The 22,940-nt window shown below is 39.6% G+C and overlaps 1 protein-coding gene across 6 annotated transcripts in view; it reads left to right on the top strand.

Annotated features, from left to right (window-relative positions):
- The window catches only part of BRAF (B-Raf proto-oncogene, serine/threonine kinase), a 228,796-nt gene that overhangs the window by 198,034 nt on the left and 7,822 nt on the right, over window positions 1–22,940 (top strand). For 4 of the 6 annotated variants that reach the window (XM_053609369.1, XM_053609368.1, XM_053609374.1 and 1 more), the window contains 2 exons: window positions 10,236–10,370; window positions 16,155–16,308. In XM_053609369.1, coding sequence (XP_053465344.1) covers window positions 10,236–10,370; window positions 16,155–16,308 — 289 coding nt within the window. The remainder of the gene's footprint in view (window positions 1–10,235; window positions 10,371–16,154; window positions 16,309–22,940) is intronic. The other 2 variants (XM_053609372.1, XM_053609371.1) reach the window with 1 other exon arrangement.

Genomic DNA, 22,940 nt, shown 5'->3' with positions numbered 1-22,940 from the left:
GTGACGGGCGCCTGTAGTCCCAATTACTTGAAAGGCTGAATTGAAGCAAGAGGATCTCTTGAGCCCAAGATCTTGAGGTTGCTGTGAGCTATGATGGTACGTCACTCTACCCAGGGTGACAGAGTGAGAATCTTGTCTCAAAAAAAAAAAAAAGAAAGAAAGAAAGAAAAGACAAGAAAGAAAAAGTGTGAGCTTTGTATGTATTGCATCATAACTCCCAAGCCCAGTGAATTTTGTGTATAAATGTGTTGCTTCATTTAAGTGACGTGTTGGGTCAGTAGCTCAATACTCAGTCTTTTTGGTAACATCTCTGTAGCTTCCTTACTTTGGCTATCATGTGATTTCAGGGCAATAATCGAAGTTTTCATGTATTTTGTGTACTTATTGAACCATCATATGGCCCTTACCCAACAGTGGTCTGACTCTGTGTTTTGAGGATTTTTTTTAAATAGCTACATTTCTATTCATTTCATTATAAAATGAAATTTTTAGTTGCTGTTGAACTTTCTGACTACTTTGTAGCTTCAAAATGTTGAGTCTTGGCTTTGAATGTTAAACAACATATGACTTCAGTTTTAATGATCTGATATTTTAAGCCTGCATGAAACTTAGGTTCAGGGTGAACTGAAATAGTAGCTACACTACATTAGTGAGGCATTGCACTTACTGTACTTGCAGGAGATCTGGACCACTGAGATGACTGATTTGATAATGGTAGTCTGAGTAGCAAAACTGTCTCTAATTTGCACGCGTTATGTGCCCTGTTTTCTATAGTCTTACTAATTCAATAGTGCGGCATTACACCATGTGCCATACTTGCCTGTGCATATTATTTGTCTGGAGGAATTACTAGAGATTTTTATGTTTAGTTTTAGTTATCACAGAGACTACAAATTAATATAAATTTATGAACGTAAAATCTGGATGAAATCCATTTGTCAGTGAATAAGTTTGTTTTACTACAATAACAAAGTATAATATAGGAACAGATATCCAAAGTATGGATAAAAGCATCCCAGAGTTCTGCACTCATCCACTTCTTGGCATTTTAGGTGCTTTGTCCTCCATGGGAGTAAAATAAATGATGTAGCAAGGGCTTACTCTCCATGAGAGGAATGAGTGACCAGCAGAAGGGTAAGGCCTTTACTAGTTAATTCTTTCTAGTAGTATGGTTAGATCCTTCTGAAATTTGCCAGTCTGAAACCAAGTTAAGTATTTGATGGAGAAGAATAATATCCTCTTCTCATGACTCCCATTCTATTATTACCCTTTAGTCTGCTTTCATCAAATGATACTTTCCATGTAATTCAGCGTTTTGAAAGGATAACTGTGGTTATCTTCAGTGAAATAACCCCAGATATCCATCCCCTTGATTTGATTTTTTTTTCTTTCTCTTACACTTTTATCTCCATGGCTGTCAGATTTAACTTCTGTTTAAGAATCCAAAAATAGTCTTTACTATGCAGTATGGATTCCATTCCCCTATACTTCATCCTCATAGTCTGAGGTGGCAAATTTTACCTATAAATTCAAAGCAGGACTCTGGTAAAGAAGTGTAATGTAGGGTGGCGCCTGTGGCTCAGTGAGTAGGGCCGCAGCCACATATACCAAGGGTGGCGGGGTCAAACCCAGCCCCGGCCAAACTGCAAAAAAAAAATAGCCGGGTGTTGTGGCGAGTACCTGTAGTCCCAGCTACTCAGGAGGCTGAGGCAAGAGAATCACCTAAGCCCAGGAGCTGGAGGTTGCTGTGAGCTGTGACGCTACAGCACTCTACCAAGAGCGACAGAGACTCTGTCTCTAAAAAATAAAAAAGTGTAATGTAATGGCAGGTCTTGGACTCAACACCCTCATGACCAAATCACCTTACCTCTCTAGGTGACTTTTTTTTTTCCCAATTGTAAAAATAAGATAATTAGACTAAAGAATTTCTTCCAGTTCTAAAAATCAGATTCTTTCCTAAATAGGTCTCTTAGCTCTTTGAAGGATGACCATCCTCATACTAGTTTGGAAAGTAGGATTTTCTACCTTTACTTACTTCAGTGTTGGAAGTCTGAGAAACCACTTCCTTTTTACCCCCCTTCATCATGCCAGTATTTTCCTCTCTAATCACTACGTTCTTCCCTCCTTCACTGCAGCTTCTCTAAGTGGGAATTAATAACATGCTTATTTAAGCTAAATATTGACTATACCCTCCTGGCTTTATTTTCTTGGAGCAGAAATGCTGTCTTCTTAAAAGAAAATAATAGATAACGTAAGTCTGTTATTTTAAGTGTATTCCAATTAATGTAGTACCTTAAAACAAATTATGAATTTGCCCTTAGTGAGGAAGGTTCATATCTGTTTTACATGGTACCGAGTAGAGTAGCTAGACTTGGTGTTAAAAGAATCTACTCCAGCGTGGCTCCTTCACATACTTGGCAAGTTGGTGCAAGATGTCATCTGGAAGCTCAGTCAGGGCCACGGGGCAGGGGCCTCTGTTCTTCTCCACATAGACTTTTCCATGAGGATGTCTTCACAGCCTGCTTGTTTTTTTGTTACAGTAGGGTGGCTGGGTTCTAAGCACAAGATTTCAAGAAACAGGAAATAAGGACCAGTGTCTTATCAACAGGCAAATTATTTTAATAAAAAAAGTTTTCAGTGTAGCCGGGCGTTGTGGCGGGCGCCTATAGTCCCAGCTACTCGGGAGGCTGAGGCAAGAGAATCGCTTAAGCCCAGGAGTTGGAGGTTGCTGTGAGCTGTGTGAGGCCACAGCATTCTGTTGAGGGCCATAAAGTGAAACTCTGTCTCTACAAAAAAAAAAAAAAAAAAAAAAAAAAAGATTTCAGTGGCTTGGCACCTGTGGCTCAAGTGGCTACGGTGTCAGCCACATACACCTGAGCTGACGGGTTCGAACCCAGCCCGAGCCCACCAAACAACAATGATGGCTGCAACCACAAAATAGCCGGGCGTTGTGGCAGGTGCCTGTAGTCCCAGCTACTTGGGAGGTGGAGGCAGGAGAATCACTTGAGCCCAGGAGTTGGAGGTTGCTGTGAGCTGTGATGTCATGGCACTCTATCCTGAGCGAAAACTTGAGGCTCTATCTCCAAAAAAAAAAAAAAAAAGTTTTCAGTACCTACTGTATGCAGAGCACTGTGGAATATAGAGGGATTTACATATGAATAGAATAAAGCACAGGCTCTGTTTGCATTTGGAGTGGACAGTTCTGTTGAGATAGTGCTGAGGACAGTACTGAAAATGAGCAGACATGTGCTTCAGTAATGCTGTGGAGTGAATGAAGGGGTGGAGAGGCCGGGAGTGCTAAGTGCACAGTTGAAAATAAAGAGACCCAGAATTTCAAATCATGGTGTTGCTTTTATAGTATATGTACCCATGTGAATCATCTAATACATCCAGGAAAGACTTTCTCATTTCCTTTCTTGTTGTTTCTTCATTAGTCAGCCCCTCACCCCCACCCCAGGAGGTATTTATTAAAGGTCACCTGCTTTGTGCTCTGTACTAACTAAATTCCATAGAACATATAAAAATATGAGAGTTGTCTTCAGGTTTCTTCTCCCATTCCACCCAAAAGAATTTGGAAAAACTGTATACCCCTTATACATCTTTAAGTTGGTATTTAAATATTTTTACCTTAAATGTAAATAATTACATTAAAGATGTAATTTCCAGTGTATTCTATTAACATTAAAATAAGGCTACTATAGCCCTCTTTTTAAAATGTGTCCAGTAATTGTGGGTGTAGTGGCTCACACCTGTAATCCTTGTACTCTTGGAGGTTGAGGCAGGAGGATCACTTGTGCTGACTAGTTTGACAGCAGCCTGAGCAAGAGCGAGACCCTGTGTCTAAAATTATCTGTGTTATGGTAGCTACCTTTAGCCCTGGGGAGGCTGAAGCAGGATGATTGCTTGAGTCCAGGAGTTTTCCACTATGAGCTAAGCTGATGACACTGCACTCAAGCCTAGGTGACAGAGAAAGACCCTGTCTCAAAAAAAAAAAAAAGGGCTGGGTTCCCGTAGCTCAGTAGTTAGAGTACTGGCCACATACACCAGGGCTGGTGGGTTTGAACCTGGCCCAGACCTGCTAAACAGCAATGACAATAACAACAACAAAATAGCCGGGCATTGTGGCGGGTGCCAGTAGTCTCAGCTAGTTGGGCTGAGGCAAGAGAATTGCTTAAGCCCAAGAGGTGATTTGCTACCTACCATCACTCATTTAAAAGTGTGGTCATAGGGGGCAGTGCCTGTGGCTCAGTGAGCAGGGCGCTGGCCCCATATACTGAGGATGGCGGGTTCAAACCCGGCCCCGGCCAAACTGCAACAAAAAAATAGCCGGGCGTTGTGGTGGGCGCCTGTAGTCCCAGCTACTCGGGAGGCTGAGGCAGGAGAATCGCCTAAGCCCAGGAGTTGGAGGTTGCTGTGAGCTGTGTGATGCCACGGCACTCTACCGAGGGCAATAAAGTGAAACTCTGTCTCTACAAAAAAAATAAAAATAAAAGTGTGGTCATGTGATCATGAGCCAGTTGCTACTTACCAAGCACCAGACCCTCACTGTCATGAGAGACAGGAGAGATACAGCAGGAATCAGCACAAACAGTGTCTGATACTACTGAGACTGTGCCTGTGGCCTTCTGAGTCTGCTGTGGCTGGGGGTGAGTCTCACAGGCCTGGCAGGACCAGGAATTAGCAGCAGCATAAGCTGTACTCAGCCAGTTTCACGTGCTGCAGAGGAGGAGCCCCAAAGAGAGGCATTTAGACCTTTGATCAGTGAAGTCAAATGCAAAATAAATGTCTCAGTTCACTCTGCATAAAAAAGAAATAGAAAAGCTCTGTGTTAATTTTTGGAAATTTACATGTTTCTTTTTTTTCTCTTTCAAGTATTTGTACTCTTTTTTTCCCCCACAGAACTTTGTCCTAATGTTAGATAGTTTTATGCCTTTTATTGATTATTCAAGTTATATCTCTGAAAAAAAATATGTTGATAAGTTTAAATTTAAAATTTTTTTAAATTTTCTGTGACTGGCTTGGCGCCTATAGCTCAAGTGGCTAAGGCACCAGCCACATACACCAGAGCTGGCAGGTTCGAATCCAGCCTGGGCCTGCCAAACAATAATAACAACTACAACCAAAAAATAGCCAGGCATTGTGGCAGGCACCTGTAGTCCCAGCTACTTGGGAGGCTGAGGCAAGAGAATTGCCTAAGCCCAAGAGCTGGAGGTTGCTGTGAGCTGTGATGCCACAGCACTACCCAGGGTGACAGCTTGAGGCTCGGTCTCAAAAAAAAAAAAATTTTTTTTTTTCTGTGACTTTAGGCTCTGTTAATTTTTTAAATTCTTTATTGTTAAAATTATATACCTAATGAAAAAAAGTTTGGAGCTATCAAAACAGAGAGAGTAAAATTTTATTGGAAATGTGTATATTAATGAATGACATGGGCTTTTCTTTTCCCTTCATTTAATTTATGTATCTGGGAATAAATAAGACATATTTGTCATAACAAACTAGAGTTCAGTATCATTGTTTTCCTTGTCTTATTTTTAAAGGTAAGTATTGAGAAATCTTATTCAAATAAGAAGCAACTGGGAAAGCAGAAGTTTTGTTATAGCCATATGCAGAGTTTAGTGATCCCTAAGACCAGCTTCAGGTTTGGTAGTTCACTAAAAGGACTCAGCGAAAACTCAGAGCTATTCCAGACTCGCTGACAGCTGTTATACTCACAGTTATAGTTTATTACAATGAAAGAATACAGCTTAAAATGAGCCAAAGGAAGAGGGTCATGGGATGGAATCCAGGAGAGTTCCCATGTGGGACTTCCAGTTACTCTTCCTCTCCCAGTGGAGTTACAGACAGTGCTCATTCTTCCAGCAGCAATATGTGACAATACACATGGAGTCTTACCAACCAGGGAGGCGAACTTGAGCCTTGGAGTCTAGAATGCTTCTTAGGGCTTAATCACATACATTGAGTTGACCACCATGTGATTACCCTAAATGTCCATGCTCCTCCAGAGGTCAAGCTGATGCCACATGCCCCATAGTCCCCTCCATAAAGCATAGACTATCTGGCATGGCCCATGGCCTTCAGAAAAATACTCTGATCAGGCAGAAGATTTTAAGGCAGTGATTTTCAACTGGTATGCCACAAAAGTTTTTAAAAGATCGTTAATTAAATTATTTTTAGAAGAAGCTCAAAGCACGGTGAGTATATTATTTTTTTACTCTTTTATTTTGATAAACATAAGTATAGGTTCAAATGTGCCATGAGATAAAAAAGATTGAAAAACACTGTTTTAAGGGATTGGTGATTACCTCCCAGGAGCCAAGGGGAAAGGCCAGCCTTGTCTTTGGGCAAGGTTAATTCTTTATCACACACTGTATCATTCAGTTATTAGAACTCATTCCTAGAATGTTCTAAAAATTGTGTAGTAACTGATCATTCAGATTCTTTGAATTATCAGCTGGCATTTCAGTTAATTTGGGGTGGGGGGGCAGGTACAGTGGCTTACATCTTGTGAGCCTAGCACTTTCAGAGGCAGAGATGAGAGGATTGATTGCTTGAGGCCAGGAGTTGGAGATTAATTTGGAAAACAAAAAATTGGAAACTGACTTACAAAGGGATTTGTTGCCCATTCTTTAAAGTCCAGTTAGACACCAATATTTGGAAATCTCTTTGATGCTTCAGTGGTCTTTACACTCTCAGACAATTATAAGTTAGATTCTATATGGGTAAAAGGTGTGCCTTTTGTAAAGCGGCAGAAGGGCATTATTACAGAGGAGGTGGGAAAGGAGGATAAGCTTTACATCTCCACTTGAGTGATTCTGTAGCAAATCCATTTTTTGAAAGGGGATATCAGTAAGGTGACAACATAGAAATTAATTCCCTTAAAACGACTCTGTCTATACCTCTGGTAAAGTCTTCATGGGCCAGATACAGTGGCTGACACCTATAATCTCCGCACTCTAGGAGTCTAAGGTGAGAGATCTTTGAGGTCACAAAGATCCTTGCTAAGACTAGCCTGAGCAAGAGCAAGACCCTGTCTCTGCAAAAAGTAGAAAAAATTAGCTGGCTATTGTGGTGCTCACCTATAGTCCTGGCTACTCAGAAGGCTGAGGCAGGAGTATCACCTGAGTCTAGGAGTCTGAGGTTGCAGTGAATTATGATGATGCCACTACACTCTAGCTGGGGTGACAGAACAAGCCTGTCTCATCAAAAAAAGGGGGGGGGTGGTGCCCGTGGCTCAATGGGTAGGGCGCCAGCCCCACATACTGAGGGTGGTGGGTTCAAACGCAGCCCAGCCAAATTGCAACAACCAGAACAAAAAAAAAAAAATAGCCAGGCATTGTGGCGGGCACCTGTAGTCCCAGCTACTCGGGAGGCTGAGGCAAGAGAATCGCCTAAGCCCAGGAGTTGGAGGTTGCTGGGAGCTGTGTGAGGCCACAGCACTCTACCAAGGGCGATAAAGTGAGACTCTGTCTCTCTTAAAAAAAAAAAAAAGGCTTTCATATAACCCCAGGATATCCTGGTTTGAAGACCACAGGCTAATGAGTTATTTTTTTTTTTTAGGCTAATGAGTTATTAACTTAAACATTGAAAATCTCTTGTGTCGGGTGGCACCTGTGGCTCAGTGGGTAGGGTGCCAGCTCGATATACCGAGGGTGGTGGGTTTGAACCCGGCCCTGGCCAAACTGCAATAAAACAATAGCCAGGTGTTGTGGAAGGCACATGTAGACCCAGCTGCTTGGGAGGCTGAAGCAAGAGAATCGCCTAAGCCCAAGAGCTGGAGGTTGCTGTGAGCTGTGATGCCACAGCACTCTACCGAGGGTAATAAAGTGAGACTTTGTTTCTAAAAAAAAAAGAAAGAAAGAAAATCTCTTGTTATGGCTTGGCGCTTGTGGCTCAAGCAGCTAAGGCGCCAGCCACATACACCTGAGCTGGCGGGTTCGAATCCAACCCAGGCCCGCCAAACAACAATGACTGTTGCAACCAAAAAATAGCCAGGCGTTGTGGCGGGCACCTGTAGTCCCAGCTACTTGGAAGGCAGAGGCAGGAGAATCGCTTGAGCCCCACAGTTGCAGGTTGCTGTGAGCTGTGATGCCATAGCACACTACCAAGGGTGACAGCTTGAGGCTCTGTCTCAAAAAAAAAGAAAATCTCCTGTGTCCAGAAAAGGGTATGTTGAACACTGAACAGAATGGTTATAGTTGTAAAAGAAAAAAAAATACATATGAGTCATAATCCCTGCCCTACAAATACCCATAGTCTCATTGGGGAACTTCAATGATATACATATTATAAAATGATTAATAACCATCCAAGGCGGTAAATGATCATCACAGCTGGTGGTGAGAAGGGGGACACCTGTGGGTATGAAATGAAAAGTATGATAAGCACAATTAGTGTTCAGTTAGGCCTGATTCGTCTGGATTTCAGATAGTTAGAGAACAGGGGTAGGGAGGGCATTGCAAGCTGAGGAGGAGAATAATAATATGAGAGTGGTTAAAACAGATTTGTAAAGGGCGGCGCCTGTGGCTCAAGGAGTAGGGCGCCAGTCCCATATGTCGGAGGTTGCAGGTTCAAACCCAGCCCCGGCCAAAAACCACAAAAAAAAAAAAAAAAAAAAAAAAACAGATTTGTAAAATAGCCGGGCGTTGTGGCGGGCGCCTGTAGTCCCAGCTACTCGGGAGGCTAAGGCAAGAGAATCGCTTAAGCCCAGGAGTTGGAGGTTGCTGTGAGCTGTGTGATGCCACGGCACTCTACCGAGGGCAATAAAGTGAGACTCTGTCTCTACAAAAAAAAAAAAAAAAACAGATTTGTATTGGAATGGTCCTTCTGAATCCTCTTTGTCACTGACATAGCTGTATTATCTTGGTCAAATTATCTAATTTGTTTGAGCTTTGGTTTCCTTGTATGTAAAATGGAGTAAATACTCTTGCTGGGTGCGATGGCTCACACCTGTAATCCCAGCACTTGGGAGGCCAAGGTGGGTGGATTGCCTGAGCTAACAGGTTTGAGACCAGCCTGAGCCAGAGCAAGACTCCCGGCCCCCCCCCTATAAAAAATAGCCGGGTGTTGTGGTGGTGCCTGTAGTCCCAGCTACTTGGGAGGCTGAGTCAAGAGAATCACCTAAGCCCAAGGATTTGGAGGTTGCTGTGAGCTGTGACGCCATGGCCCTCTACAGAGGGCGATAAGGTGGGACTCTGTCTCTACAAAAAGGAAATTAAAAATCATAGGCTGGGTGCAGTTGCTCATGCCTGTAATCCTAGCACTCTGGGAAGCCAAGGCGGTTAGATGCTTGAGCTCACAAGTTCAAGAACAGCCTGAGCAAGTGCTAGATCGCATCTCTAAAAATAGCTAGGAGTTGTGGCAGGTGACGTTAGTCCCAGCTACTGGGGAGGCTGAACAAAGAGGATTGCTTAAGCCCAAGAGTTTGAGGTAGCTGTTACGCCACGGCACTCAACCCCAGGATGACTGAGTGAGACTGTGTCTCTCTCTCTCTTTCCATATATATATATATTTAAAATATTATAAATCTCTGTGTCCATGGAAGATAAGCCTTTTTACTTTATTAAACGGAAGATTTTAGCTCCCCTCCTTGGAGGAGGCTCTGGTTCTCAGATTTGTATAACCAAGTGCCCCCGTTGGAGTATCCACGACAAAAGGCTTTAAATGCCAATGCCAAAAGGACTGCTGGAAAGGTTGCTATTTTGGGTTTCTGTTAACATATATGAAAGACTTACCACATTGTCCAACAGCAAGAAGTACTTGATACATTTTTTTTTTGTTTTTAAGTAAAGAAGAGGCAATATCAGTTTTAGAAAGATTACCCTGTCAGCAGGAAATGGCCTGGAGGAGGGACTGAAATGCAGAAGCACTGGGAGCAGTTAGGAGACCTTTGCACAGTTCAGGGGTCCTAGGGTTCAGGCTGGCAGCCCAGTAAGTTTGGACTCTCCACAGTCTATGATGTATAGAAATCCAAATACTGTGGGTGGCACCTGTGGCTCAAAGGAGTAGGGCGCCGGCCCCATATGCCGGAGGTGGTGGGTTCAAACCCAGCCCCAGCAAAAAAACTGCAAAAAAAAAAAAAGAAATCCAAATACTAATGTTGTTTTTTAAAACCTTTTAAGGTGTAATGTCCATATAGAAAATATACATTGCAAAAGTACAGTTTGTTGAGTTTACAGTGAATATGTATTTTTTAACTTGTCTACCAGTTTATGATTTGCCTTTTTTTCTTTCTTCAGATAATTTTTATGGTGGGACGAGGATACCTATCCCCAGATCTCAGTAAGGTACGGAGTAACTGTCCAAAAGCCATGAAGAGATTAATGGCAGAGTGCCTCAAAAAGAAAAGAGATGAAAGACCACTCTTTCCCCAAGTAAGAAAAAACTTCATTCTACCTAAAAGAGCAGACTAACATTCAAAAACATTCAAAGGCAGGTTTCTGCTCACTTTTTCAGCCACGCAGCTTCCATTTCCTGAGTTAGGGTTCCATGTGCTGACTCCAAACAAGCAAACATATGAAGATGGTTTTATAAAGCTCGAGCGGTGGTTCACCTAGAAATTTGTGTTCCCAATACAGAATATTCAGAAAGACTTTGTACTTGTCTAGTAGTTCTGAAACATTTTGATCTCTGAATCCTTTTCCACATTTAAAAATTACTGAAAACCCTTTCCAAAGAGCTTGTGGTTATATAAATAATTATTGCTATATTAGAAATGAAAGTTGTTTTAAAATATTTGTGAATTATGAATTTATTTAAACATAATAATAAAACCAAAATCTTAACTAACATTTAGACAAAACAGTTATGCTATCCAAAACCAAATAGTGAGAAGAGCTGTAGTATTTTACCTTTTTTGGCAAATCTTATTATGTTGCAATTTTCACATCATGTCATCTCTGAAAACTCCAGTTGTAAAATAATGACAGTAAAAGGGGAAAATATTTCTCACTGTTATTATGAAAATAGTTTTGACCTTGTGGACATCCACAGACCACACTTTGTGAACCACTCTTTTAATTCTTCCTTATCATAAAATAAACAGATTCCAAGCTTCCTGTTAACTAGGCCTTTTTGAGGGGCATTTCCACCTGGGGCAAAAAGAACTAGCAACTATCAGCTCAGTCTGCCTTTCTCTGATTCTTGGTAACTTTCTTTGCTTTTTATCTTTTCACATTTTATCTTAATTACTACAGTAATTAAGTTAATAAGCCCCACAAAGAACTATAAAAAACTAAGTGCCTCAACAAGCTTAGAGTTTGTCTATAGTAGATATTATAATATAAATGCAGTGTTTTCTGAAGCTTAGGAAGTTCTTGATAGCACTGTATAAATATGCCTTGATATCAGTACAGTTTCAAGTGTAAAGTGATGATTGCCATAGTTACTCTGCTGTCATAATTACTAGGATGTTCTTTTTGTGAACCATTATGCTTTTAAATATCCAGTCTTAGCTGGATTATTTAGAAGTCACTATTATAGGAATGGAATTTACTCATCCTTTATTTTTTTATCTTAAAATTTTTTTCTCTAAAGAATTAAAGAAGATAAAATTTATGACTTTGATATTTTGGGCATTTTGGATTTTTTTAAGGGTCTTACTATGAGGCCCAGGTTGGAGTATAGTGGTGCAGTTGTTGCTCACTGCAGCCTTGAACTCCTAGGCTCAAGCTATCCTCCCACCTCACCTTTCCAAGCAGCTGAAACTACAGGCATGTATCACCATGTCTGGCTAATTTATTTGTTTATTTCTAGAGATTGAGTCCTGCTGTTTTGCCTACGCTGGTATTGAATCCTGGCCTCAAATGATCCTCCTGCCTTGGTCTCCCAAAGTTCTGGGATTTACAGGCATGAGCCTCTGAGTCAAATTGATATTTTTAACAAGTCTCGTGGGGTTGCCTTAGAGAAGAATAAAGAGACTAAATATTAAATGGATAGATAAATATCTCACCTATTGTTATTCTACATTACTGTTCCTTTGAGGAAGAGTTTTGGGGTTTTCTGTTTTTTAACTCTAGACTATCACGATAAAAGACCAATGCTGTTGACCAGTACAATTTTCTCTTTCCACATCCCAGGTGCTAGGGTTTTTTATTTGGCATGTTTGATTTGCAAATAATGTAAATTGGCTTGGCGCCAGTAGCCCAAGTGGCTTAGGTGCCGGCATACACCAGAGCTGGCGAGTTTGAATCCAGCCCAGGCCTGCCAAAAAACAATGACAACTACAACCAAAAAATAGCTGGGCATTGTGGCGGGCACCTGTAGTCCCAGCTACTTGGGAGGCTGAGGCAAGAGAATCACTTAAGCCCAGGAGTTGGAGGTTGCTGTGAGCTGTGATGCGAAGGCATTCTACCCAGGGGCAACAGCTTAAGGCTCTGTCTTTTTTTGTTTTGTTTTGTTTTGTTTTGTTTTGTTTTTGTGTGTGTGGTTTTTGGTGGGGGCTGGGTTTGAACCCGCCACCTCCGGCATATGGGACTGGCGCCCTACCTCTTTGAGCCACAGCGCCACCCAAGGCTCTGTCTTTAAAAAAAAAAAAAAAAGGTAAATTACTGGGTGGCGCCTGTGGCTCAAAGGAGCAGGGCGCCAGCCCCATGTACCAGAGGTGGTGGATTCAAACCCAGCCCCGGCCAAAAAAACTGCAAAAAAAAGTAAATTGAATCCTTAGGCCCACTTCTAAAAATGATATTAAATGATATTAAAAGGAGAAAAATGATACTTCTAAATATAACATTTTATTAATTCCATGGTATCAAAAAATGAAATGCACATATGAATTTTCCAGATTATTTGAGCTACCCCTTTTATGTACTATTTTTAAATTTCTTTTTTTTTTTGAGACAGAGTTTTAGTTTGTCACCCTCGGCAGAGTGCTGTGGCACTATATAGCTCACAACAACCTCAAACTCTTGGGCTCAAGCAGTTCTCTTGCCTCAGCCTCCCGAGTAGCTGGGACTACAGGCACCTGCCTTAATGCCTGGCTATTTTTAGAGACGAGGTCTCACTGTTGCTTAGGCTGGTCTCGAACCTGTGAGCCCAAGCAATCCACCTGCCTCAGCCTCCCAGAGTGCTGGGATTACAGGCATGAGCTATCACACCAGGCCTGTTTTCAAATTTTCTTTACAGGAAGCCATTTCATACCATACTATTACATGCCACGTAAATTTGAAATAGCTAAAGATCTAGTTATAAAAGATACAAATGTGAAATACGATATTTTTAATAGTCTTGAGGTAGGGAAGTCTTTCCCTAAAGCAAGAGACAAAATTCAGAAGTTAACAAAGGAAAAGATAAGCAGATATGACTACACTAAAATTTCTTCTATATAGTAAAAATAAAACTGAAAGATGTAGAAAAAATAACTGTAGCATGTAAAACAAAGAGTAAATGTTTGCAGAATACAAAGGACTCCTCCAAACCAAAGAGTAAAAGACAATTAATAGAAAATGGACACTGACGGGGCTCGGTGGCTCACTCCTATAATCCCAGCACTCTGGGAGGCCAAGGTGGGTGGGTCACCTGAGCTCACAGGTTTGAGACCAGCCTGAGCCAGCACAAGACCCCATCTCTAAAAAATAGCCAGGAGTTAAAAAAATAATAATAGCTGAGCGTTGTGGCGGGTGCCTATAGTCCCAGCTACTTGGGAGGCTGAGGCAATAGAATCGCTTGAGCCCAAGCGTCTGAGGATGTTGTGAGCTATGATGCCACAGCACTCTACCAGGGGGCGGAAAGTGAGACTCTGTCTCAAAAAAAAAATAGAAAATGGACAAAAAGGATTAAAAATAGGTGGCTCCGTGCCCGTAGCTCAAGTAAGTAGGGCACCAGCCACATACACTGAGGCTGGTGGGTTTGAGCCCACTCCAGGCCTCCTAAACAATAATGACAACTGCAACAAAAAAATAGCCAGGCTTTGTGGCAGGTGCCTGTAGTCCCAGCTGCTCAGGAGGCTGAGGCAAGAGAAATCGCTTAAACCCATGAGTTTGAGGTTGCTGTAAGTTGTAATGCCACTGCACTGTACTGAGGGCAACATAGTCACTCTGTCAATAAATAAAAGCCCAGGAGTTGGAGGCGGCAATGAGCTGTGATGGTGCCACTGCACTCCAGCCTGAGCAAAAGTGAGAGTCCCCCATCTCAAAAAATAAAGATAAAAATATATATATATAGGATAAAAACAGGTAATTCACAACAGATGGTGAATGAACTTAGGAAATGGTGAACAGATTTTAGTAGCAGTCAGTAAAATGCAAAGTCTCACACATTTTAATTTTGCCTCTCTGGCAATATCCAAGACTGGAAAACTATTGGAAAGTGAGGGATTTCCAATTGGTGGGAATGTAAATTGTTCAGCCTTTTGGAAGGACTTAGTACAATCCATAAATTTTAAATATTCCAAAAATTTATTTTACAGAATCTACTTCGTAAGTATTTAGATATATATAAGAATGTTTACTATAAAAGGAAAAATTAGGCATATAAAGATTAAGGTATCTCTGTATAGATGACATGGATGTTGTCAAGAAAAAAGTAAAACTGCAGAAAAAATATATGTAGTATGTTTAAAAGGTGGTGTGAGTGGTCTGCATCCGGCCAAGCCTATACTTTTTTAACGTGGTGTGAGTGGTCTCTTGTTTTCATATGTGTAGTTTATGCATAGAAAGGGTCCCCTAAAAAAGTATATGCCCGGCCGGATGCAATGGCTCACACCTATAATCCTAGCACTCTAAGAGGCCTAGGTAGATGGATAGCTTGAGCTCACGAGTTCGAAATCAGCCTGGGCATAAAGCAAGACCCTGTCTCTACTAAAAATAGAGAAACTGAGGCAAGAGGATCGCTTGAGCCCAAGAGTTGGAGGTTGCTGTGAGCTATGATGCTATGGCACTCTACCCAGGGCAACAGCTTGAGACTCTGTCTGAAAAAAAAGTAGGCTTGGTGCCTATGGCTCAAGCAGCTAAGGCGCCAGCCACATACACCTGAGTTGGCAGGTTCGAATCCAGCCCAGGCCCGCCAAACAACAATGACAGCTGCAACCAAAAAATAGCCAGGCATTGTAGCGGGCACCTGTAATCCCAGCTACTTGGTACGTGGAGGCAGGATCGTCACTTGAGCCCAGGAGGTTGCTGTGAGCTGTGATGCCACAGCTCTCTACCCAGTGTGACAGCTTGAGGGTCTGTCTCAAAAAAAAAAAAAAAAGTATAGGCTCTAGCAGTGGTTACCCTGGAACATGGAGTTTATATTCTTACTTTATAAGTTTCTATGTTACTTGAATTTTTATTGCATATTATGCTTGGAATTTAACAGTTTTTATAACATTGCTTACTTCTTTGTCTTATATTCATCATTATAAAGATTATAGTTTAACTTAACAAAAAGTTTTGGTAACTCAGGGCAATAATGAAAGTAATAGTGGCTGCTAAAGTTTTCTTGAGTACTACTTACTATAGGCCAGGCATTATGCTGAGCCTATAAATAAGTCTCATGATTATGAACATGCATTATCATGCTGTATGCCTTCAAGGGTCATAACTATTTCTTTGTATCTTAAAATACATAAATTTCTATGTTTTGTGTATTGGTGTCTATTTGTAGAGTTCTCCTGTCTTCAACTCTTGGGTTGTCACCTGTCACTTCTCATGTGCCACTAGCAGTCTGAGTCAGTGGGATTCTGCTTTTAATTAGGTGTGTGTGAGATATTCCTGTTGCTAAGTTTCTTTAAAGGGTGAGTTGTTCTGATAGTTCTGTTTAAAGATGGCCATATGTGCTTTATTTATACTCCATCTTCTTCCCAAAAGGGACTTGCAGGTCTGTGCCAAATAGGTTTCATAATTGGTTTAAAATTTTTATTATTTATTGTTTCAAGGCTGGCAAATGAGCTAAAAATCAAACAAAAGCTAAGTCTAAGTTACATTCCTCATTCATAGAGATGAAAGCTGCAGTAGTTTGAGAGTTTTTCTTTTAACAAAATATCAATTTCCTTGTAAATATTTTTCCAAGCATTTATGATAAATACCAAAAACTATGTAAAATTTCAGGTACTTTCTTGTAAAATATGATGGGACTTTCAAAGATTTATACCACCCAGATTTTCATTCTTTCTGTTTTTTCTTTTTCTTTCTTTTTTTTCTTTCTTTTTTTTGTTTTTGTTTTTGTTTTTGTTTTTGTAGATTCTCGCCTCTATTGAGCTGCTGGCCCGCTCATTGCCAAAAATTCACCGCAGTGCATCAGAACCCTCCTTGAATCGGGCTGGTTTCCAAACAGAGGATTTTAGTCTATATGCTTGTGCTTCTCCAAAAACACCCATCCAGGCAGGGGGATATGGTGCGTTTCCTGTCCACTGAAACAAATTAAATGAGCAAGAGAGTACAGGAGAGTAGCAACAAAAGGAAAATAATGAACATATGTTTGCTTATATATTACATTGATTAGAATATTCTTTTTTTTTAAAGGTAAACCAAAGAACACTTGCGTTTTTAAGGACTAGATATAACTTCTTCCCAATCTAAAATTCATACATTGGATTTTCAACATTCAAGGGTTGAAATATACAAATATTACTAAAAAGTGGCAGTGCCTCTTCTAGGGGCTTTACTTCCTGTTCCAAGTTTGTTTTGTTTACTTGGTTATTTTAATTATTAAACTTCAGTTTTCTCTTTCAGTTTTCTCATGCAACTTTTGTTATTAGCTGTCACGTATCTGTTAGGGACTCCAAAAGAAAAGCACTCCTGTGTGTGTTTGCAGGTGGGAAGTTGCCTGGGTTAGATAAGGCAAACTGAACAGACACAATTTAGGATGTCACTAGAAGTGAATACTCCTGTTTTTATTCTCAGTATTTTTTTCTATAACTATTTCTTTTTACTACAATTTGGAAATTTTGGATAGTCTTTATTTCCTTAAAACAGTAGACTGAATTTCTTTTTATAAATTGTGGGTATGTGTGACCAAAGATATTGTTAGTAGTAGCATGTTTGACATGAGTAAATGGTTTAACTTTGGGTTTTTAGAGAAAAAAATGTTATAAATTGGAGTTCCTTTTAAATAGTATTTCTTTATTCTCAGATTAAGAATGTCTTACATGTGTAGAAGTCAAATTTACTTGAAAATGCATTTCCATAGTAAAACGCCCACACACACACCCCTACAATTTCAAAGAGTTCTGTGAGAACTTCCACATTTGTTTGTTTCTCTTTTAGATAACTCTGGTTGCTAAACAACCAGGTAATAGATTTTTTAAAAATTGTTATTTAAGGGTGGCGCCTGTGGCTCAGTGAGTGGGGCGCTAGCCCCATATGCCGGTGGCGGGTTCAAGCCCAGCCCCGGCCAAACAAAAAAAATAGCCAGGCGTTATGGCGTGCGCCTGTAGTCCCAGCTGCTCGGGAGGCTGAGGCAAGAGAATCGCGGAAGCCCAAGAGTTAGAGGTTGCTGTCAGCCGCGTGACGCCACGGCACTCTACTGAGGGTGGTAAAGTGAGACTCTGTCTCTACAAAAAAAAAAAAAATTGTTATTTAAATTATACTTACCTGTCATGGTGCATATTTTAGAAATCACCTTATCATTGTTTCTCATGAAATTTCTGTCCTTATATTCTTTGCTGAGCGAGATTCTACTTATGACGAATGAATGCTGTTCTCTGTTTATATTCCGAAGTCTGAAGTATTTGTTAGCACTCTCTAATGCCTGCACTCTGCTGTAGAAGATGACTCTAGTGGTAGTCAGTGTATTCTTACTGTGATTCAAAGGGAATCAAAAGTAAAAGCACAGCATTGTTGTTGTCCTATCAGATATACAGCCATCCCTACTTCATAGTCAGCCTAGGAACCAAAACCTACCTCTTAACTGTATCTTCACTTTCTCAATTTGGATTTGTCATGATTTTGAAGTAGAGCTACAAGGTTTTTCTAGCAAGCAGGCAGCACCTGCATAAATGCCATCCTTATTTGAAGTCAATAAAGAAGAAAATTGGGAAGACTTTGAAAACATTTTCTTTATTTGAATAGGTAGATTTCATAAAGGCAAACCATTCAGTAATATTTAATAATTATGGCAAACCTTTGGCCCATTGTTTGGGGAGCTTAAGTAATGCCATTGTGATTTCAAAAATAAATTCATGACTTTCAATTTAGGTAAGATAGTGAAAAAGAACATTTCTCATATTTTGAAAACTGAGAATAAGAAAAGGATAAAAGAATGTAATATTGGAATATATCAAAATACATGATTTCTAAATCCTCCAGTGACACTAAAGATAGTATTAATGATTGTTAGATGGGGTTTTATTTGTTCACAAATAAAATAGCAGGCATGTAGCTGACAAAGTTTTTACAAAATTCACTTTACTGAATGCTCATAGAGTTTGGGCATTTTGAAGCACAAATGTCAAAGAAATTTTTTTAGTGATAGAGCTTTTTCTGTGATTTCCCACTATACCTGCTTCACTTTTATTTTCCTTTCATTGTTCACCCCTCCCATCTCCATTTGACACCTTTCTTTCTTTATCTCCTTTACCAGGGGGCATGGCCAAGCTCTGTAGAGCTGCTCAGAATCTCTCTGTGCTATCTATAGATACTAGAGCTTGCCTCCAAAGGATCACATGGTAATTCTACTATCCTTTCCAAATTGGCCCCAGTTGGAAATGTTAGTGGAAGAACATTGAAAATGTGGCAGGTTGGCTGGGGCATTGCTTCACACCTCTAATCCTAGCACTTTGGGATGCTGAAGTAGGAGGATCGCTTGAGTCCAGAAGTTTAATACCAGCCCAGCAACACACTGAAACCCCATCTATACAAAAAATTAGCCAGGCGTGTGTTATATGCCTGTAGTTTTCAGCTACTTGGGAGGCTGAAGCAGGAGACTCACTTGAGCTCAGGAGTTGGAGACTACAGTGAGCATATGATCATGCCACTGCACTGCAGCGTGGGAGAGAAAGACCCCATCTCTAAATAAATAAATACATTTTTAAAGGAAAAAAGTTAAAATGTGACAGGTGACATGTTTAAATAACATGGATTCAAAGAAATAAGAAGCAGTAGAATAAATCAGTTTCCCTTTCTGTTTTTTGTTGATTGTCTTATATTGAGTTTTAGAGATAGCCTCCGAATAAAGAAAAATATATTTTTTAAAACCCACACGTAGTATTAGTCTCTTAGTCAAGGTAATTAGAACAGAAGGACATTCATTCTCTGGTGACTGCTTCTTTCCTAAAATCTCATATATTTATTTATTAAAGTTGATTTCCTTCAGAAGGCAACCTTTTTATAAAATTTTCTTTTACATTTTAAAAGTTTTACTAGCCAATCATGAAGAATAAGATTTGTCTTCTTGATTCTTAAATCGTTTTGAATTGGTTTAAATATTTTAGGAATCAAATATTTCAGGGTTGTTTATTTTCAGGTACTATACCAGCCGTTTAAGTACTAAACCAGTAGTTAAAATCATCTTCTCTAAAACAGTGGCCATTTAACATACCAGCTTAAATAGCCTTTCCCTCAAGTGAGCCATTCTTTAAGGAAATTATCTGCATTTTTTAATTATGAAATGAGTACTTCATGACTAAAATATTTCATCAGTTAGTCTTATTTGATTGAGAATTATTGAATTACTGAGCATTTCCATAGCACTTTTTATTTTACTAAATAGTCATCTCTCCCGTGACTGTTTCTCAAAAAATTTAAGTAGCCACTATATGTGTCGAGTGCCGTGGCTCATGCCTATAATGCTAGCACTTGGGAGGCCAAGGAAAATGGATTGCCTGAGCTCACAGGTTCGAGACCAGCCAAAGCCAGAGCAAGACTTTGTCTCTAAAAATAGCCAGGCGTTGTGGCAGGTATCTGTAGTCAGTCCCAGCTACTTGGGAAGCTGAAGCAAGAGAATCACTTAAGCCCAGGAGTTTGAGGTTGCTGTGAGCTATGACACGACGGTACTCTACCAAGGGTGACAAAGTGAGACTCTGTCTCAAAAAAAAAAAGAAGCATAGTATATGTACGCCAAAATATTTCTCATTCTTTTGAAACCTCCTGAAAGATCATCACAAAGTCAGGAAGGGACTTAACTCTGGTTTCAATTGACTGTCCCCTTACATCTGAGGCAGTAATGGATTTAAGAAGTAACCTATTAGATTTTTTTATAGTGTATTTTATCTTTAAGGAAGTTTATCAAATTATATGTATAATGGTCATTGAAATACATTCCATTTTGGAGTAAAGAGTAACTAATAACATTTTTAAAGTAGTTAATAAGTCCTTAGCTTTCAAATAAACAATCTATGGCATTTGAGGTATCTAAAATTAAGTCCTATTTTTTAAAGTCTTCCCAAATAGCTGAGCGCAGTGGCTCATGCCTGTAATCCTAACACTCTGGGAGGACAAGGTGGATTGCTTGAGCTCACAAGTTCGAGACCAGCCTGAGCAAGAGCAAGACCCCTTCTCTAAAAATAGCCAGGCATTGTGGCAGGCACTTGTAGTCCCAGCTACTCAGGAGGCTGAGGCAAGAGAATCACTTGAGCCCAAGAGTTTGAGGTTGATGTGAGCTGTGACACTGGTACTCTACTGGGGGCTACAAAGTGAGACTCTGTCTGAGGAAAAAAAAAAATATAGTCTTCCCTAATATTTTCTGCTCTATCCCTAAATGATGTCCAAGGGAAAAAGAACTTGGGTTATCTTCAGCCAGAAAGGATGAGAAAGAAAATATTTCATTTTGGCCTCTAATTAATTTTTCTGTTAATTAAATTAATATACCAATATTTGCTTAAAATCACAAAGTCAAATAACTTCACACAAGCAGAGTTGGCTTTTACTTCAAAAAAGTAGGGTAGGAGGTGAAATAGTAGAGATCTCCAGATACACAAAAAGGACTAAGTAAGAAAATATTTTTCCCCCCAAAACAAACTTTTGCCTATTTTTACTCCCATCTTTTCCTTAAAATTCTCTGTGATTTCAGGGAGATTTATAAAAAGATTTTTATTTTATTGATTCTTGAACTATAAATTCTTTTGTATTTCCTGGACCCAAAAATGTGATTATGAAAAGAACTACAGGGCAGCGCCTGAGGCTCAAGGAGTAGGGTGCCGGTCCCATATGCTGGAGGTGGCGGGTTCAAACCCAGCCCTGGCCAAAAACCACAAAAATAAATAAATAAATAAATAAAATAAAATAAAAAGAAAGAAAAAAAAGAACTACAGTCTGTTAGAATTAATAGACTTTAATTTGCTTTAATTTGTATTTGATTTGGAGTTTGTTGGTAAAATTTTATTCTTTGTAGGTTTTTTTAAGGCTATTATTTAGGTTTGTATAACACATCAACAAAATCAAGTGTCTAAGTGTTATAACAAATAGGAAACAGCTGAAGTTTTTGAAAGTATTTTTAATGTGTTATATAAAATTTGGCTTCAATATCATTGTTTTCCAATATTTCTTCACTTAATAGATGAATTTTAGCCATTTTTATAAAGCTTTCTATTATGTCTTATTTTAACATGGGCTTCCTTTAATGAAATTTAGATTCTTCTAGATACAGTGACTACTCATAAGAATGTTGCTAATCATAATTGTGGTATATAAAATAAAAACCTTTCTAAAATCCTTTAAAAAAAAAAAGAATGTTGCTAATCACTTTATTAAAATATATTAAAATAGTGAAAATAGCAACCTGAATATTTATATATTTCTAGTCTCTGTTAACATAATAGCCTTCTATAATTTATGCTTTAAATGTACTCTGCAAAATGTTAGAAATTAAATTTAGCTTTTTTTTTTTTTTCATTTTAATCAGTGCCAAACTCCCCAATCCTTTTAACTTTAAATATGAGGTAATAATTCTTTTACCTTTCCTTTCCTTTCCTTTCCTTGCTCTTTTGACTCAAAATACCTTAGTTAATTGCTTATCAAAAGGAATCCTTGCATGAAAAGAGATAATATGACTATCTGCAATCAAACTAGTTGTTGTATTCAGAGTGGGAAAACAAATTATTAATTAATGGGAGTTGTTTAGGGGCTCACAGGTCTTGGAGTCAGCATCTAGGTTTCCATTCCAGCTCTCCATTTTCTAGCTGTACGATCCCAGGCAAGTTACTGACCACTGTAAAGCCCAACTTGCTCATCTATATAATAGAGATAATAGCATCTGCCTTTGTCGGGGTTTTATCATAAGGATCAGATGCATATGTGTCTGAGGTGTTCGGTGAGGTGCTTGGCATATGTCAGGCTCCCACTTACTAATATTATCAACTTAAAAATCTGAGAATTCAGTCTTCCAGTCATTATCAAATCTGTTGTTTGTTGGGACATACCAACATTATCTAGCAACCTTGGAATCTAATAGCAGTCAGAAATTGGATTGGGGCTGGGTGAGGTAGCTCACACCTCTAATCCCAACACTCTGGGAGGTCAAGGAAGGAGGATCCCTTGAGCTTAGGATTTCCAAGACCAGCCTGAGCAAGAGTGAGATACCGTCTCTACTAAAAATAGAAGAATTAGCCAGGTGTGGTGGTAGGTACCTATAGTCCCAGCTACTTGGGAAGCTGAGGCATGAAGATCACTTGATCCCAGGAGTTTGAGGTTGCTGTGAGCTAGGCTGATACCACAGCACTCCTTATTCACTCCTTCTAAGTGATTGCTTGGATCCTCAACAGAAGCTCCTATTATAAAATGGCTGTCTAAATTCTAAAATGGCTCCTATTATAATGGCTGTCTAAATTCTAATAGTCATCAGTTATTAACCAGCCCCCAGAAATTAACTATAATGTCCATAATAATAGGAACTGGCCTTATTACAAGTAGAAGCAGTAGACAAAATGGGAGATGTAAAATAATATCTTTAAGTCCCCAAATTCAGTAAATTAAAAGAGTAGGAGTGTGGTACCTCAAAGGGACTTTGTGGTTTTAAGAATCACTTATGCAGGCTCAGCGCCTGTAGCTCAGTGAGTAGCGCACTGGCCACATACACCAAAGGTGGCGGGT

Source organism: Nycticebus coucang, chromosome 11 (assembly GCF_027406575.1).
Source record: "Nycticebus coucang isolate mNycCou1 chromosome 11, mNycCou1.pri, whole genome shotgun sequence".
In the NCBI taxonomy this organism is placed as follows: Eukaryota; Metazoa; Chordata; class Mammalia; order Primates; family Lorisidae; genus Nycticebus; species Nycticebus coucang.
The sequence above is the reverse complement of the archived record's forward strand: the minus strand, read 5'-3'. Positions and strand labels throughout refer to the sequence as shown.